Below are 27875 nucleotides of genomic sequence, written 5' to 3'. Positions count from 1 at the left end.
TTCCCCTCTCTTCCATATTGAAATAAAAATCCATCAAACCTAAAAACCATCATAGTACAGGAAATGCCTAGCTTGGAAGGATAATCCACTATACAAGGGCATTCTCCCTCACTGGAGATGTTCAGTACCAAGATGTTCAACGCAAATAAATAATGTGGAATGTCAAAGAAGCCAGGATAAATTAAATCAGCACCACTAGGCCCCTGAAGGGGTAGGTTTGGGATTAATGGTTTAGAGCCCAGAAGTGAAGTCTCATGAAGAAAGGGTAGAGAGGGAAAGTCTTTAGGAGTTGAAGAACAGTGTAGTAAAGGGAAAATGGGGCTTGGGAATAAAATTGCTACCTCAAAAAACTGCCACTCTGTATTTGCACAAGATATAAAAAAAGTTACTTAGTCATGTGGAAATAAATTGTTATTAACAGCATCTAACAACAGAGCAAAATGAAAAAAAAAATGTTTACACACAAGACACGTGTAAAGAATGTGTGTGCAAAAGGAAATTTTCATGTGGTATTTAATATATACATATTATTTGTACTTATAAAAATACCATGTGCAATGAGAGCTATGCATAAATATTTATAAAATACCTATATCTAAGTAGGCCAGTAACATTTAATATTCTTCAATAAATTCATACATAAAATACATACGTTAGTGCCAAAGGGAACATATATTTTGAAATATGAATGCCCAGTAAAAACTCTCAAGAATCTGGAGCAAAATTCAGGTATCTGCCAAAGGAAACTTCGAAGTAGTTGTCATTTGAAGAAAGGAAACGATGTTGTGTCTCTTATCTTTGTGGACTATTTGGCTTGTCAGATTTCTAACATCTCTTCAGCTGAGTTTTGTATTTGACTTCCAACTTCATGGCCATTTGACCTGCCAACTATTATTTTCTTTGAGGCTTTTAACACTCCACCCAAGTATTTTGCTTTCCAGAATAGTTGTGTCTGTTTCCTTTTCACTTCACCTTAACTTCAGCCGAGGTTTACAAAGTAAAGCTTAATGTGCATCCTCTTAAGGTTTCAGACAGACCCAGGGACCTTGCGGTGATGACCTGAAGCTGATACCACACCGGAAAGGTCCCCTGGAGGATCGCTCTCTGTGCCAGGATTTCCATTCAATTTGAGAGCCCCGGGGGCCGGGGCCAGGCCCAGAGTGCCAGGCTCTCCTGGGTTCCAGTCCCCTCCCCAGGCAGAACGTGCGGGCTGGGGCCTTACAACCGGAAAACACCGCCCTTTCCTGTCGCCTACTCATTCCCCAGGCTGACTGCTGGAGTAGGAAGAGAAGGAGACGGATTAAGAAAATTAATTAACCCGGTCCACTTTCGGCCTCCGGGCGGAGGGGCGGGGCGCGCAGCGGCTGTGGCCGGAATGACTGGAGGGCGCAGGTGCCGCCCAGGGCGGAATTTTACGCTCCTGGGCCGCCGCCACGCCGCTAGCGCCCAGTCCCTCGTCCCCGGCAGCCGCCACCCGCTTGCCCCAGCTTTGGGCAAATCTCTTTTAGGGTCCCCGCGGGAGAGGAAACGCCTCCCCCTGGACTGGAAAAACCTGCAGCGTCGGCAGTTCGTGTGCCCCTGCTCAGCCAGCAGCCCCTGGCGTCTCCAATTGCCAAATCCACTCTCCGGGTTTTGGCGGCAGCTCCAAGAGGATCAGGCTGGAAACTGACAGAACACGACCCTCCTCCCAAACCCGGGCGTCGAGTGGCCCGGGGGCCCACGGCCCGACGGGGGCGGCGCGGTCAAGTGGTATCTCCTCCGCCAGAGTCCCCGCCCGCCGCGCCGGAGCCTTGCCGGGTTAGATCGGGTCGTTGGGACGGAAAGAGGTGGGCGCACGAGGTTTAGTACAGGTGTCTGGGGTGCGGGATGATTCCCTTTGTTTAGGGGCACCTGGAACTTGCACTCCAGGTCCCTCTTTGAACCGAGCGTCCAGAGTCCTTTCTTTGTGTGGAGGGAGCTGAACGCAGCCTCTCGCAGGGAAGCCACATCCCTGGGGGTGGCGCCGGGGCCGTAACAATGAACGCCCATTGTCCTGCGGGGGCCGCAGGCCCCGCAGAGGGTGAACCCAGTCCGCCCGCTCCGGGCCGGGGCGCAGGTACCCTGGCTGGGTGGGTCGGCCGGCAGCCCGCGCCCTGCGGCGCGCCCGCCGGCCCGCCCTGGCCCGCCCCGCGCGCTGCCGGCCCCGCCCCGCGCCTCCCCGCCCTCCGCAGGTTCAGTCCGGGAGTCCAGCGGCTGCACGCTCAGTCTAGCTCGCACCTTCTCTCCGGCTGTTGCCCGACAGAGCGGGGAGCGCAGCCGTGGGGCCCGAAGTGGGGGCGAGCCTAGAGACCCCGGCCTTCGGCGCCTTCACGCCGTCTCGGAGCGGATAATACTGTGAGCGGGCGCCGAGCCGGCCGACCCGGTTGGATCTGCGCGTGGCGGGCAGGGACTGCGTGCGCCCTCGGGAGGTTGTCGGTGCCGGGCGCCCGGTCCCAGGGTCAGCGGCTGGGATCCTTGGCGCCGCTGGTGAGTTGCTGCCTGCCCACGGCTTCTTCTCTGTGCGTCTGTGAGTCTGTCTCACCGGCGGCCGTGGCGGCTTCCGGCGTTCGTGGCTGCTAGGTTTGGTAAAGCACAGGGAGCGGGGATTACCTAGGGCATCACCTTTCAGCTGGTGTTCAAAGGACCGTAGGGGGCACAAAGCAAGCTGGGGGGTGGGGATGGGGGGGTGGTACACGCGGCACGACCGGGACTCAGAGCTTCACCTTTTGTGCCTACCACTTTTCAGGGTGAGGCTGCGCGGCTACACTGCACCCTCCGAGCTATTGACAGCCATTCGGGGCGCGTATTGCATTTTTCCATCCGAGAACAAGCCGCACATGGCTGCCGCTCACCTCCCACCGTGGATTGGCATCAGGGCTACACAAGGGCGCACGGCTCAGATCTGCTGTGGCAATACCCGTTTGGTGCCCTCTCTACACTTGAGGGGCATTGTGGCTGAGGCGCCAACCTGCAGATCTGGCAGGTTTTTTTTTTTTTTTTTTTTTTTTTTTACGGTGGTTTCTGAACAACTGAAGTGTTTTCAAGATTTTTTTCCCCTTTTCTCCTTGAAACTGTCTTGACACAGACAAGTATCAGACACGTGAGGACAAATGGATCTGGCCAATCATTTTTTCGTTATGAATTATTATGCTCCATCCCCCTCTCGACTTCGGGAGGCATGTGTTTCATCTTATAAATAGAAAGTAGCATATTTTTTGGCAGGACCTTTATACTGTACAGCCCGCGAGGTCAGTTTAAAAATAAATATGCACTTGAATGTTACATTACCGAGAGCCAGGCTGTGGCTGGGACAAGCTGCGTGGACCGCAGCATCAAAGCCGGGAGCACAGCTGTGTTGAAAGGAGTAAAAGCCCCAGAGTGCAGCCCAGGCTGACAGTCAAGTAATTACATTTCGTTTAAAAAAAAAAAAAGTGAGGGAATTAAAATGAGGGCGGGAATAGGAATGTCACGAGGGTATTGCAGCCTGAATCTTTTCCAGAGCTGGTGTATTTGGGGGAGTCGCTGCTGTGGCCTGCTGAGGATGTGGGGGGCGGTGGCGAGGGAGGTGCTGCTTAGGAGGAGGGAACTGATGAATGTTAGGGAGACAAAGATTTCCTCCCCAACCCCCCACTCTTAGGCTTCATAATATCCTAGAGTTTCTTGGGGGTGCTGCCTTTCAAAAAAAGAACACAAATCTGGAGAGCAGCAGATGTCCCAATTTGAATAGCAAAGCCTTTCTTGGGGACTTCCTTGGAAAGCACTGGGAGACAAAGGCTCACCGTGAAGGCCTGTCGGTGCCCCAGGGGTATTCCTAAAGTCAATTTAAAAGACTCCTGTGGTCTTCTAATCTCGAAAAGATCTTTTCATCTAAGGAGCAGGAAATGCAACTTCTTTTCTGGACAGTTCCAGAGATCCTCTTTTTGATACCCACTGAAATTTGTAAGAGCTCTTGTTGACAATTAAGAATAAGCTACACAGGTATGTTTTCAGATTAGATGTAAACGCTCTGAGATAAATTAGGGCAGTTGTGAAGTGTTTGGTATTGTCAAATGTGAAATAAGTAATAAAGACTAGAAGAGAACCAAGGAACGGTTCAGATTTCTTCATTAAGTCTCCTAAAGCATGTAGGTTTCCCAACAGGCCTCACTCATTGAGTAAAACACTCAGCACCAGCCTCTGGGCCCACAGATGAGAACTTTGGGGGGGAAATTTGGAAGCCTTTCTGGATCCATGGCCGTTTCTCTTTTCCAGTGGTTATCATCTGCAAGAGATTTACGTTATAAATTTCATGATTGGAACATGGTGCTGTGGCAGCAGCAGCTACAGACATGAAATGAGATGAGTTCCCCATTCCCTTAAAACCTGAGTAGTGAAATCCTGTTTTGTATCTCAACGGAACATGTAAAGACAGCTAGAGTAATGAGTGTTGCACTTTTTTTTGCTTTTATTGTAAATTTAAACGTGGTGCAAGATGAGTAAATGCAAAGCCATAAAAATCATTGCAGAACTATTCATATGAGCTGCTTTGCCCTATCTGCTCTCCAGCTTTTCCTTTAAAGTGGTGTTTTATGTCCAACATGTTCACAAAAGCTGCCCTTTTTTCTTTCTAAAATTCATGGTATTCAACAGCATTGGGAATAAAGTTGTTTTAACCTACATCACCCAGAGATTTTTTTTTACCAGGCCATAAATTTTTCACGAGCTCTTGCCCAGTAGCCATAACATTTATCCAATGGGTGGACTTCAGTTCATAACCTGAAAAAACTCCAAAAGACTGCTCTGATTTTTTTTTTTATTATTACAATTTTTGCTTTCAGTCTGATTTTATTTAGGCCTGGCCTAATTTCTTTCTAAACAGAATCCTGCTGACCTGTTTATTCATTGATGGATTAAGAACTTAAACTTGTTTTTTAAATCCACTACGTTTGCCAGAGAGCAAGGGCAGTATAGTCATTTGAAACTACTGGATGGAGCCAGCCACAAAATCTTTACCAAGCACCAAAGCCAAAGAATTCTAATATATCACACTGTTCAGTGAATTTATATGTTAAAGCTACTCACTACATGGAGCCTGCCAGTAGTGCCAAGCCCTGTTCTTATCCTTATACCTTGATTAACTCATTTATTTCTAATAACCTATGAGGAAAGAACTGTTGATACCCTCATTTTACAGCTGTGGCAACTGAGGACAGATGTCTTCTAAAACTTGCCCGAAATTACATAATGAGTGAAAGTGTGAAAGTCATTCAGTCGTGTCAGACTCTTTCCGACCCCATGGACTGTACAGTCCATGGAATTCTCTAGGCCAGAATACTGGAGTGGGTAGCCATTCGCTTCTCCAGGGTAGCTTCCCAACCCAGGGATCAAACCCAGGTCTCTCGCATTGCAGGCAGATTCTTTACCAGTTGAGACACAAAGGAAAGCCCAAATTACACAATAAGGAACATACCTAAACAGGTTTATGCAACTTAGCGACCCAATATGTGCATAAATGAATGGCTAATTTTCCACAAAGATCAGCGTCCTGCTTAAGGAGATGGGAGAAAAAACTTTGAGGTTAAGAGCCTCTGAGGCAGGCTGTCTGGGTTCATATCTTGGCCCTGGCACTCAATACATGTGTGATTTGAAGCAAATTACTTAGCTGGTATACCTCAGTTTATCGATTGCAAAATGCAGATAGTACTGCTCTGAGGATTACATAAGTTAAATAGCACTCGGAGCATGCCAGGTGCAGAGCAGACACAATACAAAGTTGATGCTTTCATTACTGCCTTTGTTGTTTCCCTAGGTGCTTAATACTGGTCTCGTTTAATATTCACAACTGCTCTTTGAGGTGGATAGTATTGTTATTTTCCAGATGAAAACACAGATTCAGAAAGGGTTGGTAACTTGTCCAAGGTCACACCACTGAGTAAGTAGCAGAATCAGGTTTGAACTCAGACCTGTTTGACCTTGCCCTAAATGAATACCTCACCCTCACCACCAGAAAAAGGCCAGAGAAGCTGTTAAATCTGACTGTTATAAGGGTTTTTTAGCCTCTGGCAGAGAACTCACTTTGCAGCACACTGTATCACATAGTACCACTGCCCTAAGGAAGATGACAGGGATTGCCAGCCTTTGGGAACACCATATGAATCATATTTTTATTATTTTTTAAAATATTTTTATTTATTTAATTGGCTGCACTGGATCTTAGTTGTGGCACGTGTGATCATCCTTTCTGCATGTAGGATCTAGTTACCTGACCGGGGATCAAACTCAGGCCCCGTGCATTAGAAGCCTGAGCCACTGGGCCACCCAGGAAGTCCCTGAATTGCTTTATTTATTGGAGATGGTTGAATCTCATTGTATAGTCAGTAGTCACCTGCAGAGGATCGAGCTTCAAACTACTAGTAGCAGTTACCTGAGCGGTTTAGTTTATAAAGAGTTTTACTAGGAATTTCAGGACCCAAACATGAACTGGAGTTTAGTGTGCGGCAAACATCCTTGTTTTAAAGTTCTGGAGGGTCAGGGATTGCAGGGTCCAGTAAATAAGCTGGACGGTCACCTCCTTGAGACTAGTGACCACAGCCGTGGTGCCTGACCCCTCAGTCCCTGGCACTCAATGGGCATTTAATACACATTTCATAATGATGTTGCTCCAAGGGGAGCTAAAGCAAAAGGCAGGAGCCACCAGTAAGGTGGGTAGGAAGGCTCTGTTCTTGGAGGAAGTCGGGCCTCATTCCAGTTCTAAGTTCTGCATATGACCCAGACTCTGCCAGATAAGCTTCTGGTGTGAAAGATAGAGCAAGGAGGCCTTTGAGACATAGAGAGGTGCCCCGGATAACCCAAGGAGACGGCCTGGCCTCCACTGCCTCTGATACTGTGGGTTTGTGATTAGCTGTGGGAGGCTGCTCAGACTGAAGTAGGGGTTCTGGAAAGGATGTCTTGGCTGTCCATGGGATTTTCCAGGCAAAAGTACTGGAGTGGGTTGCCATTGCCTTCTCCTGAAATAATCCAGGTTGTCTCAAAACCAAGGGCAGTAGCCTTAGGGCTGTCTGCCTCCATTTTCTTCCCATCTTTTGCCCCATTCTCTCAGGGTTACAAATCAAAATGGATCCCACAGACCAGAATAAATAATATCAGTAGCCAAATACTGATGCCTCTACAGCAGCGGGCAAGCAAATGTTCTTTCCTTTAGGGAAAAAAAAATGCCTTCTCTGGCCTTGATGCACTTCTTGAGTGCCAAGTTTCACCAGTCTCATGATGAAGGACGGAGTTTGACAGTACCTCTGGTGGAAGAGCAGTTTTTTTTAAATTAAAGCATATAGTGTTATAATACAAATCATTGATATTAAAAAGTTTGCTATTTCTGAATAACCAAGAGAACAGATGAGTGAGTTTAAGGGCTGGTGAGTTCAAATTAGTATTTGCTTGATCAAGTCATGAATGAATAGAATCCTAGAATCTCAAATTTTAAATTTTTTAAAACCTGGATTTTCAGTGATTTGGGTTTTATTTGTACATTTGAGAAAGTCATCAGTAACTTTATAGCCTTTGATTGTTTGCTAAGCTATCACAGAGATCACACACCTGCAGTTAGCTCATTCAGCACTGAAAAAAGAAAAAGTGAAAGTGTTGGTCGCTCAGTTGTATCTGACTCTGCGACCCCATGGACTGTAACCTGCCAGGCTCCTCAGTCCATGGAATTCTCCAGGCAAGAATGCTGGAGTGGGTTACTATACAACCCTACATCATGTGAACTCTGAGACATGAATAGGATCCAAAAATGGTTCTTTGGGAAACCAGTCTGATAGAGGTCCCCCTGTGCAGGACTTTTCAGAGCATTTAATGTCACTGTGTGCGGTGAATCTGCACAAGGAGGAGGTATCTATCCAATCATCTTGCCCAGAGAGCAGCTGGCAGAGCTAGTCTGACAGGAAACATTCTGGGAACCATGAAGCCAGAGGCAGAAGCCACACGCTGCAGCCTGCCCTCCAGCCTGTTCAGGGGTACAGGAACAGAGCCACCGGAACACACTGGAAGGTGCCATTCTGCTATTTGATAAAACTCGTGCAGAATTAAATGGAGACAGTCACAGAGGTATTGGAGATCAGAGAGCATAGATTCTGATCGTACCTCTGACCCAAGTTGTGGAACTGTGACCTTTCAGGGTCTTATTCTCAGCTCTAAGATGAGACATTTGGTGCTGGAGCATTTCATATCATCTCTAGCTTCTAAAATCCAGTGAGCCAGGATTAGTGACATCTATGAGCATAGCAATCTTACTATTAAACTCATCATGTAAAACCCTCTGTTGAAAAACAGACCCAGTGCAGAGCAGCCTGAGCCAGCGTGGAAGGCAGAGAACTTCAAAGTCAGGCCTCTATTTAGACAGCTTACACATTTGGGAATCCGTCACATTCAGATGACAACCTGAAGGTCATATTTGTAGACACATCATGCCAGTGATAGATGACTGTGTGTTTAGTTGAAAAAGACCTTTTCTGTTAAAAACCATTATAATCATTTAGGTTACGCAGAACTTTTTAAACAAGCAAAGACATTTTTTGGTGAAATGTGGCTTTGCCATTTCAGAATATATGTGAATTCTTTCCCTTTTTTATATACTTATTTTTTTAACTTTTTAAAAAGACACGTACCATTGATCTTTAGCACAGCAGATGAGGTTCTAAGCCCTTGACTGGCCAGCTGTGTTGCAAGGCAGATCCTTGCCCATCTCTGGGTGAAGATGTGGAAGGGGAAGGATGTAGAGGAAGCCATTGAAATTCTCCAAGCGCTCTCCTGGCTCTAAACAGCTTTGATCCTAATACTGTCCGCCCCGCCGTCCCCCGCTCTCCACCCCGCTTGTATCTTAGGCATTTTCCATAGTGTCTTATAGCTTTTCCTATTTTAACACTTAATATGTTTAAATTTTCATTTATTGACCCTTGTGACCACCTAGAATATTGGCTTCATAAAAGTAGGGACTGAACCTAGTTTAGCTTGGCACTCATCTTTTTAATACTAAGAGTTAATGAAAAAAGGAACAATCTGGTCCTACTCATGTTATTTTCTCTTAGAGGTTGCCAAGCCAGAAATCTTTTTCAGTTACCTTAAGTCTGACCATGGTAAAATAATTTCTTCCTAGGCTACCAAATGTTCAAATTCCAAAGGAGCACCTCTAGCCCATCCAGGGTACTTTGAAATTCAGGCCACCAGCAGAACTTCCTCAAAGCCTTCTTGGCCAGGCCGTTGCAACCTGCATGGAAGCTTTCTCCTGCCCGGGTGTAATTGCGGTAGCTCAGTACCATGTGTCCACTCAGAGCACAGGCCGGGCAGCCCCAGGGGTGGAAGGATGAGGGTTGTTTCCTAGTGCCCACCTAGACTGCTCAGCCATGCCAACATCAGCCATTCATCATTGGTATGCTTACCTATCAGCCATCTCCACACTGGGATGTCGGCTCTGTGAGCACATCGTTGCTGTAGCCTCAGTTTCTGGGATTCTGCCTGGCACTCAGTAGGTCCTCAGTAGATGTTTGTTGTTGATGAATGTTTCAAAAGGTGAGTCACTAGCCAGGGACTGGATGAAGGCAAGTGGAAGGCTCTCTCCAAGGCCTGCTGCTTGCTGAATGAATCAGCTCAAGCCACATGCCCTGCTGTGCACGGCATAGCACCAAACCGGAAACTCTTTTCCTGCCCTCCATTCATGAGTGGATTTTGTTCTGTATTCCTCTTAAAGAAGCCCTTAAGCTGTGGGCTCAACTGAGAGGGCAGGTAGTGCTCCCCTGCCAGCCCACTGAGCTCTCTGTCTCAGGGGCAGCTTGGGGAATGGAGCAGTCAAAGTGAAAGTTGCTCAGTCATGTCCGACTCTTTGCGACCCCATGGACTATACAGTCCATGGAATTCTCCAGGCCAGAATATTGGAGTGGGTAGCCTTTCCTTTCTCCAGGGGATCATCCCAACCCAGGGATCAAACCCAGGCCTCCTGCATTGCAGGCGGATTCTTTACCAGCTGAGGCGCAAGGGAAGTGTAGAGCAGTGATGTCTTCCCGATTCCAGTTTTTTTCTCAGAACGAGGAATTAAGACAGTTGGCTCTCTGTATCTGTGGGTTTTGCATCTGTGGACTCAACCAACCACAGATCAAAAACTTTTGGGGGGAAATAAAAGTTCCAAAAGCAAACCTGAATTTGCTATGTGCTAGCAACTACTGACATTGTATTGGGCATGATAAGTATCTAGAGATGACTTAAAGAGTATGAGGAGGTTGTGCATAGGTTAGATGCAAATACTATGCCATTTTACATAAGAGGTTTGAACATCTGTGCATTTTGGTATCCGTGGGATACCAAAACTAAACTAAAACTAACACTGGACAGATACTGGGGGATGACTATATTTGAAACCAGACCATTTTGGGTTTCATATTATTTAAAACAATTATTTTGGGTAGACAGGTCCCGAGTAAAGTTGGGAAAAAATTCTGATGGTGAACTTTCAGCTTGTCTTGTTCCTTATGCAGTTCTAGGTTTTGGGATAATTGATAACAATAACTATATCTCCATTGATTGTAAGTTCATTGCCTCACAGGACTTTGTCAAGCATTTTATATGTGTTGTCTCTCACTAGCTCCACTCCACAGATACACAAGCTGAGGCTTGCAGAGAAAGTCATTGGCATTGCATTGTACCCTTAACTTAATGTGAGGAAAGATGAGAAAAGATAATGAAAATGCTACAAGCTAGTAAAAAATATTTTAATTCTAAGGGTAGTCTTAACTTCATTAAAAAAACATGTTTTTTCTTATAATTCCCTAGAAGCTAGATGTTTCTGCAAACATACAGAATCACAGAACTCTAAGATTCATTTTCTTTATTAAGTATAAATAAACTTCAAACACAGATCTATGATTCTAACACCTATCTGTATATATATGAAGTCTACACACACATACCAGGGGCTGCTGCTTGAACTGAGACTCGCAGGTATCTCCGCTAACTCCTCTCCCAGTGCAGGAATGCTCTCCTTCTCCCTCCCCTCTGGAATCGCTACCAGTCTCAGACTCAGCTGGAAAACTTCCCCTGATGGGCCTCTCCCATTCTTCAAGCTGATTAACTCAAGTTGGTTAGACTTCTTCCTCCTATCCAGCCCCACCTGCCCTCTCCTTGAACCCTAATCACACACCTAATTCTTTTCAAGGGATGGTACTGGTTTCCTCTCACCTGATAGCTCACCAAATATTTAAAGAAAATAACTGTATGGCCTTAAATTTTTCCTTATCTGACCAATAAATGGCAGTAATTTTCCTGACTCAAAGGAGTCCCACTTGTTCTCAAGGCTGGAAGAATTGCACACGGAGATAAAGGATACATGTGTATGTATAGAAGTTAGCTCCCTGTCCTGTTGACAGAAAGAATTATTCTCTAATTAAGCTGGAAATTAAAAGACACTTGTTCCTTGGAAGAAAAGCAATGACAAACCTAGGCAGTGTATTGAAAAGCAGAGATATCACTTTGCCCACAAAGGTCCATACAGTCAAAGCTATGGTTTTTCCAGTAGTCATGAAAGGATGTGAGAGTTGGACCTTAAGGCTGAGCGCTGAAGAATTGATGCTTTCAAATTGTGGTGCTGAAGAAGACTCTTGAGAGTCACTTGGACTGCAAGGAGATCCAACCAGTCAATCCTAAAGGAAATCAACCTGAATATTCATGAGAAAGACTGATGCTAAAGCTGAAGCTCCAATACTGTGGCCGCCTCATGGGACACACTGGAAAATATCCTGATGCTGGGAAAGATTGGGGGCAAGAGGAGAAGGGGACGACAGAGGATGTGATGGTTGGACGGCATCACTGACTCAGTGGACATGAGTTTGAGCAAACCCCAGGAGATGGTGAAGGACAGGGAAGCCTGGCATGCTGCAGTCCATGGGGTCACAAAGAGTTGGACACGCCTTAGCAACTGAACAACATTAACAAAGCTTGAAATAAGAATCTTTTCCAATTGTGGAGCTTGTGCACAGGGCAGACACACACCATTTTAGCCCCATCTGCAATCATACATTGGTGACTGCCACAGACAACATTTAAGGAGAAAATGGACTCATTATGTGGGCAATTAGAATGGTTCCCCTCCTTCATATTGCATTTCAATAGATGTTCTGGTTTTTCATTTGAGATGATGCTTTGTGCTTGCATAACACTCTATGAAGATTGCCACTTAAAAAGATTCTCATACTCAGCTCTTATAATCATGAGAGATAGATGGGTTTGGGGTGACTATCCCCATTTACACAGGAGGTAACTGGCACCTGTATGGTCTGGCATTTTATAAGAATCCTATAGCTTTCGCTCAAAGTTTCTTTCCTCTTCTAAGGCCTAGAATAGCAGTGAGAGGTCTTTCTACCGTTTTGCTTGCTGGTGTGTTCATTCATTTAATACATTTTTTTTAAGTACGTGATCTGTGCTAGTGACACCTTAATATTCAAAACAATCCTTTTCTATAGAATATCCATTAGAGTTTCTTGCAGGTTTCCCTACATATCTTGGGCTAAAAAATCCAGTTCAGTTCAGTCACTTAATCGTGTCCAACTCTGCGACCCCATGGATGGCAGCATGCCAGGCCTCCCTGCCCATCACCAACTCCTGGAGTCTACTCAAACACATGTCCATGGAGTCAGTGATGCCATCTAACCATCTCATCTTCTGTCATCCCCTTCTCCTCCCACCTTCAATCTTTTCGAGCATCAGGGTCTTTTCCAATGAGTCAGTTCCTCGCATCAGGTAGCCAAGTATTGGAGTTTCAGCATCAGTCTTTCCAGTGAATATTCAGGGTTGATCTCCTTTAGTGTGGACTGGTTGGATCTCCTTGCAATCCAAGGGACTCTCAAGAGTCTTCTCCAACACCGCAGTTCAAAAGTATCAATTCTTCAGCGCTCAGCTTTCTTTATGGTCCAACTCTCACATCCATCATGACTACTGGAAAAACCATAGCTTTGATTAGATGGACCTTTGTTGGCAAAGTAATATCTCTGCTTTTTAATATGCTGTCTAGGTTGGTCATAACTTTTCTTCCAAGGAGCAAGGGTCTTTTAAAAACTTCAAGTCCTCCTTTAATCCATTTCGTTTTGAAAGGAAAGGTCAGCATGCAAGCCCATTGTTTCTCCTGGGCCTCATTCTGTAAGATTGACTGAAATATAACTAGTCAGCCTGCATTCCCGGGAAATGTATTGTCAAATTTTTCTAGAGGCTTGCCTGTCTCTGTTTGCACATGGTAGTGGTGGATGGAAGTCATTTCCTTTTGAAACATCATGTCAACAAATATTCTTTGCCTTAATCCCAAGATCTTGTATGAGCCTGTAGAATTAACTGTGGCTTGCATTGATAAGCTGTTAAATTCTTACCCTGCATGGATAGAGAAAGCAGAAATGAAAGAAACTCTTTGCCATAAGAAAATAGATGACAGCTCCTTGCTTCATGGTTTTCTCTCTTGTAGGAGTCACAGAAAGACTCAGCTTGTATTTTCAGTAAGACAGGTAGGGTTAATGAGGAAAGAAGTCAGGGCAATCTCAAGCTTTCTCATTTGTTCATTCAACAAACATTTGTTCAGTACCAGCTATGAATTATAGTTCTCCCCCCAGGAGAAGGCAGCCTTGTGGAGCAGACAGTACTAACTGCAGGATAGTATGAGAGCTGGTGGGGTGGTTGAGTCGCTAAGTCACGTCTGACTCTTGTGAGGCCATGGACTGTAGCCTGTCAGGCTCCTCTGCCTATGGAATTCTCCAGGCAAGAATACTGAAGTGGGTTGCCATTTCCTTTCTCCAGGGGATGTTCCCAACCCAGGAATAGAACCTGGGGGTTCTGCATTGCAGGCAGATTCTTTACCAACTGAGCTATGAGGGAAGTCCAATGACAGCTGGTGGGTTGAGGTATAAACAAGGTAGTGTGGACCATGGGATCTGGCTGGACTTGTAGCTGCAGGGTTGGGCGAGACCCTGTTTGCAAAAGTGGGCCTCTCCAGCTATCTTATCTCTAGGCTTCAAGGGCAGGCTTGCCACCCAAGGTTAAGGGAGCATTCAAGATGCCTCATTCTGATAGATATTGAAAGATAAAGTGGGAGGAGATGAGGTTGATGACAGTGAGACAGGTAGGGAGGCCAGTGCCCTTGTTGAGGAGAGAGATCTCAAGGGCTAGAAGTAAAGAGGATGGACAAAGTGAGAGAATAGGACTTGATGAGAATGAGGCATGGAGAGGAATCCTGGGTGGCAACTGGGTTTTGGATCTTGGTGACTTCCTGCCACTTACCAAAAGGGAAAAGTACAGGACGTGAAAGCTGAGGGCCAACAAGAGGAGGAGAGATGGCATATTCCATCAGGGATAAGTTAAATAGGAAGTACCTGAGGGAAGCAAAGTCAAGTCTGAAAGATTACAGGAGAAAAGTCCAGTGCTGCTTTCTGTGAAGGACCAGTGATGTTTAGTGTTTTGTTTATTTCAATTTCCAGTCCATTGTATTACTGATAGCAGCCATGTCGAGTAGCTGCTTGGACCATACCCAGCTTCCGTGCAAACCTGATGATACACCCTCTCAAACATGCCAAGAGTCTGACCAATGAGAAAAATCCACTGATCTGCATGCTTGATTATGTGAGAAAGTTTCTACAAGCTGTCTTTCCATTTCTGTCCATATCTCATCATGGACTGACCCTGGTGCACAGACCCACTTTGAGTTTCACTGGGCTAGACTAATGTATGTGTGGGCTGAAGACTCCAATTTGGAAGTTAGCATTAGAGGTGGTGGTTGAAGCCGAGGACAGGGGTGTGATTGCAAGAGGACTGTTGAGAGTCGGGGGATGGACAACCACTGTCCAACCCTAAGATGTTGAAAACGCCAGCGTCTAAGGCATGGGTTCCAGCTTTTCCCATAAAGCATCAGGCACATGGAGTCTGTCACACTACTCAACTCTGACCTTGTCATTGGAAAGCAGCTCTACCAGGGTTTCCAAACCTCAGCACTACAGAGAATTGGGGGCAGATAATGTTTTGTTATGGGGGGCTGTCCTGTGCATTGTACAGTGTTTCTGACTTCTGTCCACAAAAATGCCAGTAGCACCACCACCTCTACAAATACGTCTAGATACTGCCAAATGTCCAGGGGTGGGGGGCACAGAATCACCTTCAATTGAAGTGAAGATAACACATAAAAGAAGGAGCACTGGTGTGTTCCAATAAAGCTCTATTTACAAGAACAGGTACAGGGCTGGATTTGACTCACCTGTCATAATTTGCAGACCCTTGATCCAAGGGCTGGCCATAGGGAAAACTAAAAGTGCTTATTCAATAAGTTATAAGGGCCTCCTGTGTTCACAGCCCAGGAGGAGGCTCTGTAAGTGATCCAGCATAAAGAGGAGATTGTTATCATAGCAGCACTTCTTTTTTTACACCACTTTTGCCTACCTTATTATGGCGCTTACTACCTACCAGGAGATACCAGATACAAAAGCGTAAAATCCGGGAACAGGAAAGAAAGCAAATATCAGCTCTCTAAGAGCCCTGAGAAAACCTCCAAGTAAGGCAGTAATGAGCCTAGATTGCGTGAGGTGAGTTCGAGAATTCCTGCAGGAAGGAAGTGACTGAAGCGGGTCTTGGAGGATGTTATGAATAGTGGTTGATGGTAAGGAGGTGGGAGGACAATTCATGTAAGAAACACAGGGTTCTTGGTTTCAGAAAGTCAAGAGGGAAGTGAAGTGTCAACAGCAAGGGAAGGGAGCCATTGTCCCCATGAAAGCCTGTGGGTGTACAGGGCCCCCGGGTGTACAGGGCCCCCCGGTGCACAGCCACGATGCACGTGTTTCCTCTGGGAAAAAAAATTAATGGCACTTAATGTTTTTTTCTCAGAACAGGATATTTGTTTTTCTCCTCAAGACTCAGGGGGCTTTTATTACCTCAAAATTTTAATATTTTGGTGTTTCTTTCACATGAAGTCAAATCCCATTTGAGATTCTCTTTGACAAGGACAAAAAGAGTGAAGATTCCTAGTGAGTTGGGGAGGCTGGTGTCTGGGACCATTTTACTCATTCTTAGTTAATGACTAGGTCAGATTTTTATCTCGGACTCTTGATGTTGAGATCATAGTGTATCATTTCCCCTTAGTGCTGCTGGACTGCAGGACAGATGGGCTGGAACAGCATTACCATTCTCAACCCATTTCCTTGGAGGTCCTCACGTTAGTTTTCGAGTCAGCGGCGGTTAGAAGCACAGACTGCAGTGTTCAACCATGGCTGAAATCCTAGCTCCTCCGCATTTTGAGTGATGGGCCTAAGACACAGGTCTGATCTAACCCTGGTTCCTAAGAAGTGTGTTCAAATACTCACCTGCCTGGCCCACAGCATGCACTTGAGCCATTGCTGTTCACATGTGTACAATCTTCAGAGGACTCAGCATTTCCCATGTTATACTTTCTTGCAGACTTGGATGGGGGAATGGTTCCTAAGCACAAAGCAACTATCTCTCATCATGGAAGGCCTAGCAGGGCTTAGGGATTTAAATAACACTTCTTAATTATTTTACTTGTGTGCCACATGTTGTGGGAGAGAAAAAGAAATGAATTAAGACCCAGCTCACGCTCACAGAAAAGCTCTCAGCCTACTCAAAAGGGATATTCATTCATGCATTCAACAAATATTTGTGTACAGATATTTATGTACAAATAACAGAGGAGTTTGCAGTGGAAGTTGGTAGAGCATGCACTGGCCACTGCCAGGCTCCAAATATACCCACTGCTGGTGTGATGCAGAGAAGCCAAGTTTCAGTCCATCTAGTGACTGTGGACGATTGTCAAGGGCCCTAGCAGGATGGGAGGGTAGCATGGAAATCCCTATCTGTCCCCTCACCCCATTAGGGAAATAGTCAAGGTAGTCAAGGGACCTAACTTAGAGGATGTGCTATGAAGACACACAGCACATGAAGAGGACCATGACTTATGTAGTATGAGTGAAATGATCAGTCTGAATTTCTGGACACTTGTCAAACTGTTTGGAACATTTGATATTCCTATTTCTGGAGTTTTCATAGAGTCATTGCTCTATGAATTTCATAGAGTAACTTTAATATTAGTGGTTTGGGGTTTTGTTTTGTTTTGTTTGTTTTTTGGTGAGCAGCTTTACCAGTTACTTAACTTGAGCTGAGTCTACAGATTCGAGCCAGTTCCTGGATGAACATTGCTGACAACTTAAGGGTGAGGTTCTCAACCTGTATTGATTTTTGTCCTTGCAGTTTCACAAACCAACTCAGATCCATTTGTTCTAGTATCATGGAAGGATTTGGTTCATATCCACCAGCTAGAACGTCTGCCTTGGTCCTTGTGACCAGCCCTGAGGCTGAGTCCCCTGTAAAACTAGTCATGATAGATGAGCCAGACCCTTCCCCTCTCTCATAACTGCCAGGGATCCAGGTCTGCCTCAAGTCCTCCCCAATAACTCATTTTAATAGGGAGAAAGGGCGTAATGGCCTCTCTTCTAAAGTGCAGGGTCAGTACTTTTAGGTGGATGTTCTGTCTTCCAATTTTGCTTCTAAAAACCCTTTCAAATAGTACAATTAGATCCTATAAACGTGAGGAGTGTACGCACATTAGTGATGAGTCTCCCATATGGTATTTGTGGGTCTCTGTATAATCGGAGTTGTAAAAGAAAAATAAATACAAGCTGTAGCTGAATCATAAAGGAGAAGTCCATTTATAAATAATTGAGGGTTGAGATGTAGCATAGACTTTCTGAGTGGGTCTATAAAATGCTGTCTGCTCAGTCTGGCTATAAGTTCATTTGCATGACAGCCAGGCAGCTGGGAACTGAGCTAATGGCATCTTATAGCCTTGCAGCATATAGCCATGTCCTCAGGTTCAGATAATATGGGGAGAGGAAAAGAATCTAAAAATAAAAAAGGCATCTTCTTATCTTCTTGTGGGTGGAGTAAAACAGACTAAAAAATATGGAAAGCATCCCTCCAGGATGCCATTTACCAGGGTATTCTCCGGTTACATTTACTTCAGTCTTAGGTTTTCATGTAAGTTCAATGTTGAATCTCTAATAGTATCTTTTTTTTTCTCCTCCAATTTTAAAATTCTTTGGTCCAGGGAAGTGCGCCTACAGAGGCCCTCATTGTAGTGATACTTTAGTGTTTCTGATACGGAAGATTGTCATCCCTATATTGCCGTCTTCAAATGGAAAGCCTTCCAGGAAGTCTGTGAGTGCTTTTTTTTATAGGTTAGTGTGAAGTGGGGCCATAAGGAAGTGAGCAGCGATGGTTTTCCCTTGTAGGAGACTCAAAATGAACAGGGACGAGACCCCACCCGCTGGGCACATCGGAGGCTCCAAGTCAAGGCTGCTGCTGTGACAGCCTCAGCACATGCTCAGTACACCGCCCCTCCCACCATGGCAACCCATTCCATCTTTTCCAGAACCCTGGGTTCTCCCTTAGAGGATCCAAAATCTGTTTCTCTTTAGCTTCTGCCTTTGTATCCCTAGGGCCTCTCTTAACAAGTTAATCCCTTTTCCATTACAGTTAAATGAATCCTTCAGATCCCTAAGGATTCCTTTTCCCTCTGTATTTGAGTTTTCTTCAAGCTGCTCCGCTCTTACCTTCTCACGTGTCCTGAGTCCTGTCGTCTCCCAATTGGACTCCTGGGAACATGTGGGAACATGTTCCAAGTCACCTTTATCCCTTTCAAGTGTGGAGCCCAGGGTGAAATACACTTTTCCAGGGCATTGTCTCCCTTGTGTTTCCCTGTGTTGGCAGCGGAGAGAAATACCCCAAAGACAGTGGTGGGTGGGGAAGGGGTAGCGGGTTCTTGGCTGAGTTAACATCCTTCCCTGGGACTGTGGATTCAGGCACGAATGAATAATAACTGGGCATTTTTGTTTGGGGCCCAGATGTTGCAGCGGTGCAGCATCTAGGAGCTGGGAGGAAGGGCCTGCTGATTCTACACTGAGACAAAGCGAAAAGTGAGCAGAAGCTGGATGTTCACGGATGTGACAACAAGCAAGAAAGGGGAAATCCAGCACAGACTCACTTCCCGCAAGTCGAAGAAAGGAAAAGGCCCACAGGTCCCTCAGGAGAGACACACATACACACCCCTCACCCCCACCTGCCCCGGTTCATGCATTTGTGTTTTAGATTAACAACCTATTGTTCAGGATGCAAGATTGTTTTTACCCTCTCTCTCCCCTAAGAATTAATCTAAAAACAATTAGCAGACAAGCCACACATTCCATTCTTAACATAAATGGAATTTTTAAAAATCTCAACCCCTTTGTTCTTTTCAGAGCCCTGTGACTTGTCTGTACTGCCAGCTCTGGTCATCTACGGAGTGATTTTTCAGGGTGTAACTTCTTCATAACCCTTTGCTTTTCTCCCACCTCCTGTTTTAGTCTTCTTAGCATCATTCTCTTTACCAAAAAGATGATAAGGACATGAAGCAAAAGGGGGCCACTTCAGTTTTCTTTCTTCATAGAATTATTACTGCTATGATTTCTCTTATTAACACTGTCACCTATGCTTAAGTCAGTCACATGTGAGAAACGAATTGTGTAGCCTGGTATCGGAATGACCACCTGACACTCTGCTTTTCCTATCAAAACCGTGTCTTCAAATTCTTCTTGAGTCCTTTTGTCTTGGAACCCTTAAGCTTCTCACAAATTCCTGAGAGTGAGGACCTGTGCCCTTGCAGCTGGACTCCACGCCCACCCATCCCCACCCATCTGCCAGACACCCTCTCTAACCTTGACAGAGGGTGACAGGCGACTGATTGAAGAGTTGAAACCTTTTGTTGGCATATCTATCCTCTCCAGTGCCCCGGAGCTCGAACCTTTGATTTCAGAGGAATCTAATTTCCCAGATGAATATTATGTCGAGTGTCATCTTGGGACGGAGGGTAGAGGAGCAAACAGTGATCCAAAAACTCCCAGAGAAAGCAATTAGCAGTCCTGGAGGGTTCAGATTTCAGGGTCAAGGGGAGAGTTTTGAGAAAGGGCTATACATAGGATGGTTGGTTTCTCTCTCATTCTCTTTCCTTCCTTTCTCCCTCTAGTCCTTCATCCCTTCCTCCCTTCCTTTCTCTCTTTCAAAGACAGTGGGAGTGGAGGAATGATAGCAATGCAGAAAAGCTGGCCAGCAGGAGAGCCCCGAGTGTGGAGAGTTAGTGATGGTGGTATTGTTCTGATGCTTTTCATTTGGCTCGTGGAGCACCCAGGAGGCCTCCCTTTCCAGCTCTAGTCAGGCCTATGAGCCCTTCTGGTTCAGTTCTTCCTCTCCTTTTCTCACACTTTCTTCTCTTGGGTGTCCCCCTGACTCAGAGGCTCTCCTTCTGATTCATCCCTTGCTCTGTCTGCTGCCACATGGGTCAACCTACATCCTCCTGGAGCCCAAGTCTCCTTTTCAGAAATGGAGAGGAGGGACAGGATTTTGTGTTATTCTACCATAAGAAGCTGTCCATCTGTGTGGCCACCACCTCTCAAGACAAGGAGCTATACCCCTGAGCCCCAGCACCTCCACCTTCCCGTGCTGCCTTCCACGTAGATACCCTGCACCCACCCTTACCCCAGTGTCCTGGGTCTCTTTCCTCTTCTCGTTTCCTTCTGATGAAAACCCTTCTCTTCTAAGACCTCTTCCATTCTGCAAACGTGGGCCGCGGGTACCCCTCAGTGAAGCTCTAATTAACGCAGAAAGGAGTGCTCTGTCCCATTGACAAGGTGAGGCTCACCCTCTGGTGAGGTCTTTGTAGATCCATGCACTTCCCCTGCAGACTTTGGCTTTTGAGCCCACTTTCCCATAGTCATGTTTGCATTACGATCAATAACTTATAGGTTGGGTAGACTTTTCAGGACCTGTGTATAAAATTGTCCCTGCAGGAAAGTGCAGTCTGAGCCTGAAACAACCCTCTACTTATTTTTTGCTGTTGTTGTTTTAAATAGCTCATTCACTTGTGTGGTTCAAAAATCCAAAATCATGAAAGGATATACAGTGAAAAGTTTCTCTTCTACCCTTATCCCCCTCCACCTACTTTCTCTCCCTGTGGGCACTCACCATTATTTCCTGTGTTTGCTTCCAGAAGAAGTTTATTGACATACAAGCCAGGACAGATGTTATTTGTGCACTTTGGCACCAATCTTTTTTTACTTTGAAGACACACATCTTTGAAGCTCTTTCTATATCAACATATCAGGAGCTGCTTTGTCCTTTTGTAGACCATGTAATACTCATTTGTATGGATGTAACTTAACTTGTAGAATCAATCCGCTAAAGGTGGACAACAAGTTGTTTCCAACTCTTTTTTTCCTTTTTTTTTTTTAATTTTGTCTATACAGTGTGGCTGGTGGGGTCTTCATTTCCCAACCAGCAACTGAACCCAGGCCTTTGTCAGGGAAAGCTCTGTGCCCCAACCACTGGACCATCAGGAAATTCACAGTTGTTTATAACTCTTGGCTGCTATAAACTATGCTGGAGTGACAGTTTTGTATAATATTATTTCCTTATTTCCCATATACATAAATTGGATAAACCTATGTAAGTGGAATTCTGGGGTCAAAGGCATGTGCTGCGTAGTTTTCATAGATAACCATCTTCCGCTGGGGTTGGACCAGTATGTGCTTCCTACTCTTATTAGCCCAACGTGTTATCACATATTATATCTTAAACAGGTTTTGGAAGGCACCCCCTTTATCATTTGGCAATCAATCACTGACTGAATTCCCGGGGAGCGTGCTTCTTAAATGTCAAGACCTCTGTGTCTGGAGTTAAGTGGAATAAGCCTAGCCACTTGGCTTAGTGCCTGGGAGCCATGCCACCTGGCACAACCTGTGCCTCAGTACTTTGTCAGTAAAATGGGGATGTTAACATGGGTTCCTGTCAGTGACCTAGAACACATCAAAGGCTGGAGCAGTGCCTGGCACAGTGAGACACTCTCAAACATTTCCTGTCATAGGAAGTGTTGGTGGTTCCCAGGAGACACACACATACCGGCTCCAGGACCAGATACTTTGTTCCCTATGAAGAAACTGCCTTGTCGTTTCCTGCTTTAGTGAGTGCAGAGAAGATGCTGAGCAGTTGGCCTGAGGCATGGCTGTCCATTGACTGATAAGCCAAGGGGCACAGAAACATTGAGAAAGGAGGGGAGCAAGCAGTCAGGACAGAGTCATGATATTGGATGGTCTCTCCTGGGATCAAGCATGGTTGCCCCTGCACTGGAAGAGGAAAGAAAGCAGATACAACAGGCAGATGGGTCTGAGTGCTCAGATATTTCCCCAGCATCATATCACAAACATAAACTCATCTAAAGTTATAAAACTGACATTTTTGCACCAAATTTCTTTCTTTTTTTTACCCAAACTTTCAGTGAATTGGGGAGCTCCTCACCCTGGCACACAGTAGAAATTCAATACCAATTATTCTTCGCAAAGTCCTACAAGCCTCCAGCCTTGTCATGCAGTAAAACTGTAAATATTTGCAGAAAGAAAGAAAAGCGCCTTTTAAGGTATCTCCTCTCTTCCCACTCTGGAGAATCTACTGCCTGCAGCTTATCTAGCCTCTACTCACCAACTCTTCTCTTACTTTTTTCTCTCTTTTTTGGTTCTTTTCTCCCATCTTTGCATGCAGTCCACTAACATAAAATCCAGCTTCTACCAGACCAGGCAAGCCTCTGCCGAAGGGCCATGGCCATAGCCAAGCAGGGACTGAGGACTGGGCGTTCCTCCCTGAGCCTTGCAGGTATAGCAGGAGTACGCTTTACTTTTTCTCACGTTTGCTCCCAACATCCCCAGTCGCTGTACAGGTAAAGGGTGAGTGTGAGTGATCCAGTCAGAGTGACCAAGAAGCAGGCTGACTGCATCTTCGTGATATTTTTATTTTTCTAAAGAATCTGGAATGAATGCCATGCCTGTTCTGGCCTTGCATAATCCTGGCTCCACCAGCTGACCACACGCATCCAGCCCTCGCCCTCGCTTGCCCCGGAGTTGTGGACACACTGTATCTTTCCATGGCAGCTGCTCTCCTGGCCATGTTGCTGAGGACACAGCTCCGGTGGGCAGCTGTTGTTCAGGGCTGCCCTCTACCTTCTGCGGCCCCAGTGCCCCTGCTGCTTCTGCAGGTGGTTACTGCATTGTGCCCAGAGGGGCAGGGAGGCAGTGCCAGCCTCCCAGGATGGCAGGGGCTCTGGGCTGTTGTGCACTTAGAGGGGAAGGGTGTTCTGATGTTTTAGCAAAAAGACCCAGGGCTTCCCCTTTAGTTACTACTTACAAGACCCAAATTAGAGTTGAAACTATGAGAATGACAGACCCATAAGCATGTCTTCCTGTGCTGGGGTTCCCCATTTACTTGCTTGGTATCAAGCATCTCTTTTCATAACATAGTATCTCCATGCCTTCTGAGTCTGAAGTGGGAAGGCAGACCTGCCAGGCTCCTCCAGAGAGTGCATGGTCTTTTCTGGCAGCTTCCAGGATAGCCTGCTCTGGTGCAAACCCTCATACCACCTCGGCCTCCTCCCCACTCCCAAAGCCAGGGCTGGGGGTTGGGGGGGGGGGGTGGTCTCTCCAGCTCATCCTTCCCTGCCTTCTCAGGCCTGTGTGCCTGCCACTTCCCAGAGTCAGTTGTTACCTTGCCAGTGGGTACTGGAGCACTGTTCTCACCACCTGCCACAGGCAGATGAATTTAAAACTTGTGCTGAAAGGAAAGAAATATGGGGTATGGAACAGATGCAGACGGCCTCCAGCTGCTACAAAGCAAATGTAGCTCCCCTCAAGCCACCATCTGACCCAACCCTTGGAGGATTATTTATTTGCTCTGTGGATAAGGGGAGAGCCCAGTGGAAGAAGTCACAGCAGAGCCATTTCAGGAATTCCCACAGTGGGGAGGGTTTTAACTTCTCCAGGTCAGCTGATGTGACTGAAGATTTGAAGGATTCTTTTCAAGAGATGGCGAGGTTCTCATCTGTAAGATGAGAGCCCCCAAACCTTCTTGCAGCCCATCACTTCTAACTGTATCATACAGCATGGGCAGGGAGGGTGTGTTAGTTTTCTCCATATGAGGTGGTAGATTATAGACGTGGTGGCTTACAGCCCTACCCACGTATCATCTCCCAGTGTCTGCGGATCAGGAGTGCAGACAGAGCTTAGATGCACAGTCGCATCAGGCTATAAACTAAGGGCTGGAGTTGTGGTCTAATCCAAGGCTCAGCTGGGGAAAGATCCATTTCCAGGTTCCCTCGGGTTAATGGCAGAATTCACTTCCATATGCCATCTCAGTATAGTGGCCTATTTTTTCAAAACCAGTAAGGGAGTCTCCCTCCAGTGTGCTAAGATGGTATCTTTTATAATGTAACCTAATCAGGGTTTTGATATCTCATTACCTTGCTTGGAATCAAGTCACAGGTACCACCTATTAATACAAAGGCATCAACACGAGGCAGCAACTCACTGCGGTTACTTGGAACCTGGCCTAATATAGGGAAAGGATACAAGCTTATCAGCAAATGTTTCAAAAGTACTCACAAATGAAGACCACTTGTGAGTGATATAGGATCCCACTTTTTTCTTTGAAAAGAAGCAGTTTTGTTCTTTTCCTTCTGTTTCAGAATGCCTCCAAATCCTAAAATTTTTGCTAGCCCTCTTCTGTCTACCCCAAGTTGATTCCAGCTCCAACTTCCATAATGACTGTATGTTACTGAGCAAGCCTGTTTTGTTTTGTTTTGTTTTGACTCCCAATCTCAGTTTTCTCATCTGTAAGAGTGCATTTTCACTGAGATTTTTTTGGACACTAGCATCACTTGTCACTTAGTAAATGACAGTTCCAGCTCCTTATGGACTTCATTGCATTGCATTAATTTTATTTATATGTAAAAGTCAATCAACAACAAAATAGCCTTGCTGGTATGAACATCAAAGCACAAGAGAAAATATACCTTAAATTCAGTTGTGTCTAAGGAGCTGCAGTCACTCTGGTCATGTGCTGACAGCTTAGAGGAAAAGGACCTAAAGCTTAAAAAAATCCAGAAAATTTGTGTCCATTACCATGTTTAAAAAGTGCTAATTTCATATGTTTGGGTTTTTTAATCTCTTTCTCTTGCCCTGAAGTAAGACTAAGATGAGTAGACCCTTGTTAGGATTAAAGTTTTTAATCCTACTTGAACAATAACGCTTGACTTCAAATGGGAACTGAAGTCCTCCATTATTTACAGGCTCTTGTGAAAAAGTCAGGCCCATGTGACCCGTTAGTCACTAAGTTGTATCCAACTCTGTGATCTCCATGGACTGTAGCCCACCAGGCTCCTCTGTCCATGGAATTCTTGAGGCAACAATACTGGAGTTGGTAGCTGTCCCTTCTCCAGAGGATCTTCCCAACCCAGGGATCAGACCTAGGTCTCCTGCATTGCTGGCAGATTCTTTACTATCTGAGCCACCAGGGAAGCCCAAGGGACCCCTGAAGGGGCAGCCAGTTTTAACCTGCTTTGGTTTCTCTTCCAGGTTTCTCCCTGCTGTGGAAGAGGTTGAGGATGTGAGTGGCTCTCCAGAAAGGCCTGCTTGCGTCCAGGAAGGCCTCTTAGCTTTCTTGTTTCAGAGCCACTTCTGGAGCTATTTGAGAAAAATAATGTGACAGTACCTATCCAAAAGGATATTGGGAAACTTGTAACATCGGTGAAGAAAGTGGCCCTCTTTCCCTTTTGCAAAATCGACATTCTCAAACTCCAAAATGCCAGCCAAAACCCCGATTTACCTGAAAGCTGCCAATAACAAGAAAGGAAAGAAATTTAAACTGAGGGACATCTTGTCTCCCGATATGATAAGTCCGCCCCTCGGAGACTTCCGCCACACCATTCACATCGGCAAGGAGGGCCAGCACGACGTCTTCGGAGACATTTCCTTTCTCCAAGGCAACTATGAGCTTCTACCCGGAAACCAGGAGAAAGCACACATGGGCCAGTTCCCTGGGCATAATGAGTTCTTCCGGGCCAACAGCACCTCCGACTCCATGTTCACAGAAACGCCCTCGCCGGTGCTCAAAAACGCCATCTCTCTCCCGACCATCGGAGGGTCCCAAGCCCTCATGTTGCCCTTGTTGTCCCCGGTGACATTCAGTTCCAAGCAGGAGTCCTTTGGGCCGGGAAAGCTGCCCCGGCTTAGCTGTGAGCCGGTCGTGGAGGAGAAGGTTCCAGAGAAAAGCAGTGTGTTGGAGAACGGGACGGTCCACCAGGCGGACGTCTCATGGGGGTCGAGCGGGTCTGCATCGCAGTCCAGCCAGGGGCGGGACAGCCACTCCTCCAGCCTGTCCGAACAGTACCCCGACTGGGCCGCGGAGGACATGTTTGACCATCCCGCCCCTTGCGAGCTCGTCAAGGAAAAGACTAAATCAGAGGAGTCCCTCTCTGACCTCACGGGTTCCCTCCTGTCCCTGCAGCTTGATCTCGGGCCCTCCTTTCTGGATGAGGTGCTGAATGTCATGGATAAAAATAAGTAACAGGACACGGCCAGGCCCTTTTCCTTTGGTGTAAAAGATACCAACAGACAGAATGGAAGAAAACGAACCACAAAGAGGAGAGCCTCACTGGCTATACTTGCTGTCATGTGATGCGTTTTCTAAAATAACCTTCCTACAAAATATTTTTTTACCTGGTATACCCTGTTTGCAAAAACAATATAAAGGGGGAAAAAAAAAAAAACTTGTCCTGGCAAAAGAGAGGAAGTGAGTCAGAACCCATTTTCAGTGGGCCATGCTGATGTATAGCTCACATTTTTTGTTTCCAGACACGTGAGAAATCTGGCTTGGCCAGGACTGGCATTACTTAGCTATGAAGGGCTGTGCCAGTCACATTAAGGACCTTTACAGAACTCTGGCATTTTCTGAGCAAAAGGAAGTCAAATTTATTTAACACCCACGCCTTTTTTTTCTAGACTCTTTTCTATATTACATGGTTTGGGCTCACCATAGCAAACAAATTCTTAAGTGTTAAAACTTTTCTCATTTCCACATTTGAACAACATTATGGGTTTTGGGGATTTGCTTGTAGCTCTTATATATCCCTATATGTTATATCTATATTGCGAAATCTTGACTGTCAGCTACATGTTGGTAAGACACAAGCGAAGTATTACTGTAACTAAGTTATTTTTAAAGTTAAAATATATTTTTATGTGCCTTTGGCTTTTTATTGCAAAGTCTACATTTTATAGATAATACATCAAATGTGGTCATTTGACTTTTTCCACTGGGTTCCATTGTAAGCTGTGTATGTGTATGTTTGGAAAAGTGTACTCATACTTAGCTTTATTATTATTTTTTCTTCATCTATTATACTTTTCACAGCAGCCAACAGTGGATTGTAAAGTGTAAAGGCACAGGTTACTCACAATGCTTCTGCAGAGACTGTGGGCTATACCACCTAATGTTCTTTGGAAATATGGGTATTTTAGTGCAGTACATACTTGCATTACATAGGTACTTCATACAACACAATAAAGAGTAAATGTTAAAATCAGCTTGCTTGGTTATAGTACTAAACAAAAACATAAGACAAGAGTTATATTTTCTTGACATCCAGGGCTAGAAAAAATTGCTTCTGTAAAGTGTACACAAGGCTTTAAATGAGGTAAGAGGTGTATTCCACTCACTCAGTAATTTTGATTATTTTGATTATTATCCAGAAACAATGCTCTTCAATTTTAGGAAAACTGAACATGTGAGATGATTTTTTTTTTTTTTAAGACAACACTGACGCCAACCTCTCAAAAAGCTCATTTCCATGAATCTCCAACCTAAATTTAACACAGTAAACTCATGCAGGCCTAACCCTGTCCCTATCAGATGGATGTCTCCTTTCTGTGGGTGCCATACAGACAAGATTA

The 27875-nt window shown here is 45.5% G+C and overlaps 1 protein-coding gene across 3 annotated transcripts; it reads left to right on the top strand.

Annotated features, from left to right (window-relative positions):
• The first annotated feature begins 1689 nt into the window (after window positions 1-1689).
• On the top strand, window positions 1690-27508 carry CDC42EP3 (CDC42 effector protein 3). Of its 3 annotated transcripts, XM_070798510.1 has the most exons (3): window positions 2244-2505; window positions 22379-22516; window positions 25500-27508. In XM_070798510.1, the coding sequence occupies exon 3, from the start codon at window positions 25726-25728 to the stop codon at window positions 26488-26490; it is 765 nt and encodes a 254-aa protein (XP_070654611.1). In that variant the 5' UTR covers window positions 2244-2505; window positions 22379-22516; window positions 25500-25725; the 3' UTR covers window positions 26491-27508. The 3 variants fall into 3 exon arrangements, with proteins under 3 accessions (XP_019825561.1, XP_070654611.1, XP_019825560.1); XM_019970002.2 differs by lacking the exons at window positions 2244-2505; window positions 22379-22516 and adding an exon at window positions 1690-1826; XM_019970001.2 differs by lacking the exon at window positions 22379-22516.
• The last annotated feature ends 367 nt before the right edge of the window (window positions 27509-27875 follow it).

Source organism: Bos indicus, chromosome 11, assembly GCF_029378745.1.
Source record: "Bos indicus isolate NIAB-ARS_2022 breed Sahiwal x Tharparkar chromosome 11, NIAB-ARS_B.indTharparkar_mat_pri_1.0, whole genome shotgun sequence".
Lineage (NCBI taxonomy): Eukaryota > Metazoa > Chordata > Mammalia > Artiodactyla > Bovidae > Bos > Bos indicus.
The sequence above is the reverse complement of the archived record's forward strand: the minus strand, read 5'-3'. Positions and strand labels throughout refer to the sequence as shown.

What these genes read in the sequence shown, in the direction of transcription:
- CDC42EP3 (XM_019970002.2), top strand. Translation starts at nt 25,726, where the DNA reads ATGCCAGCCAAAACCCCGATTTACCTGAAAGCTGCCAATAACAAGAAA.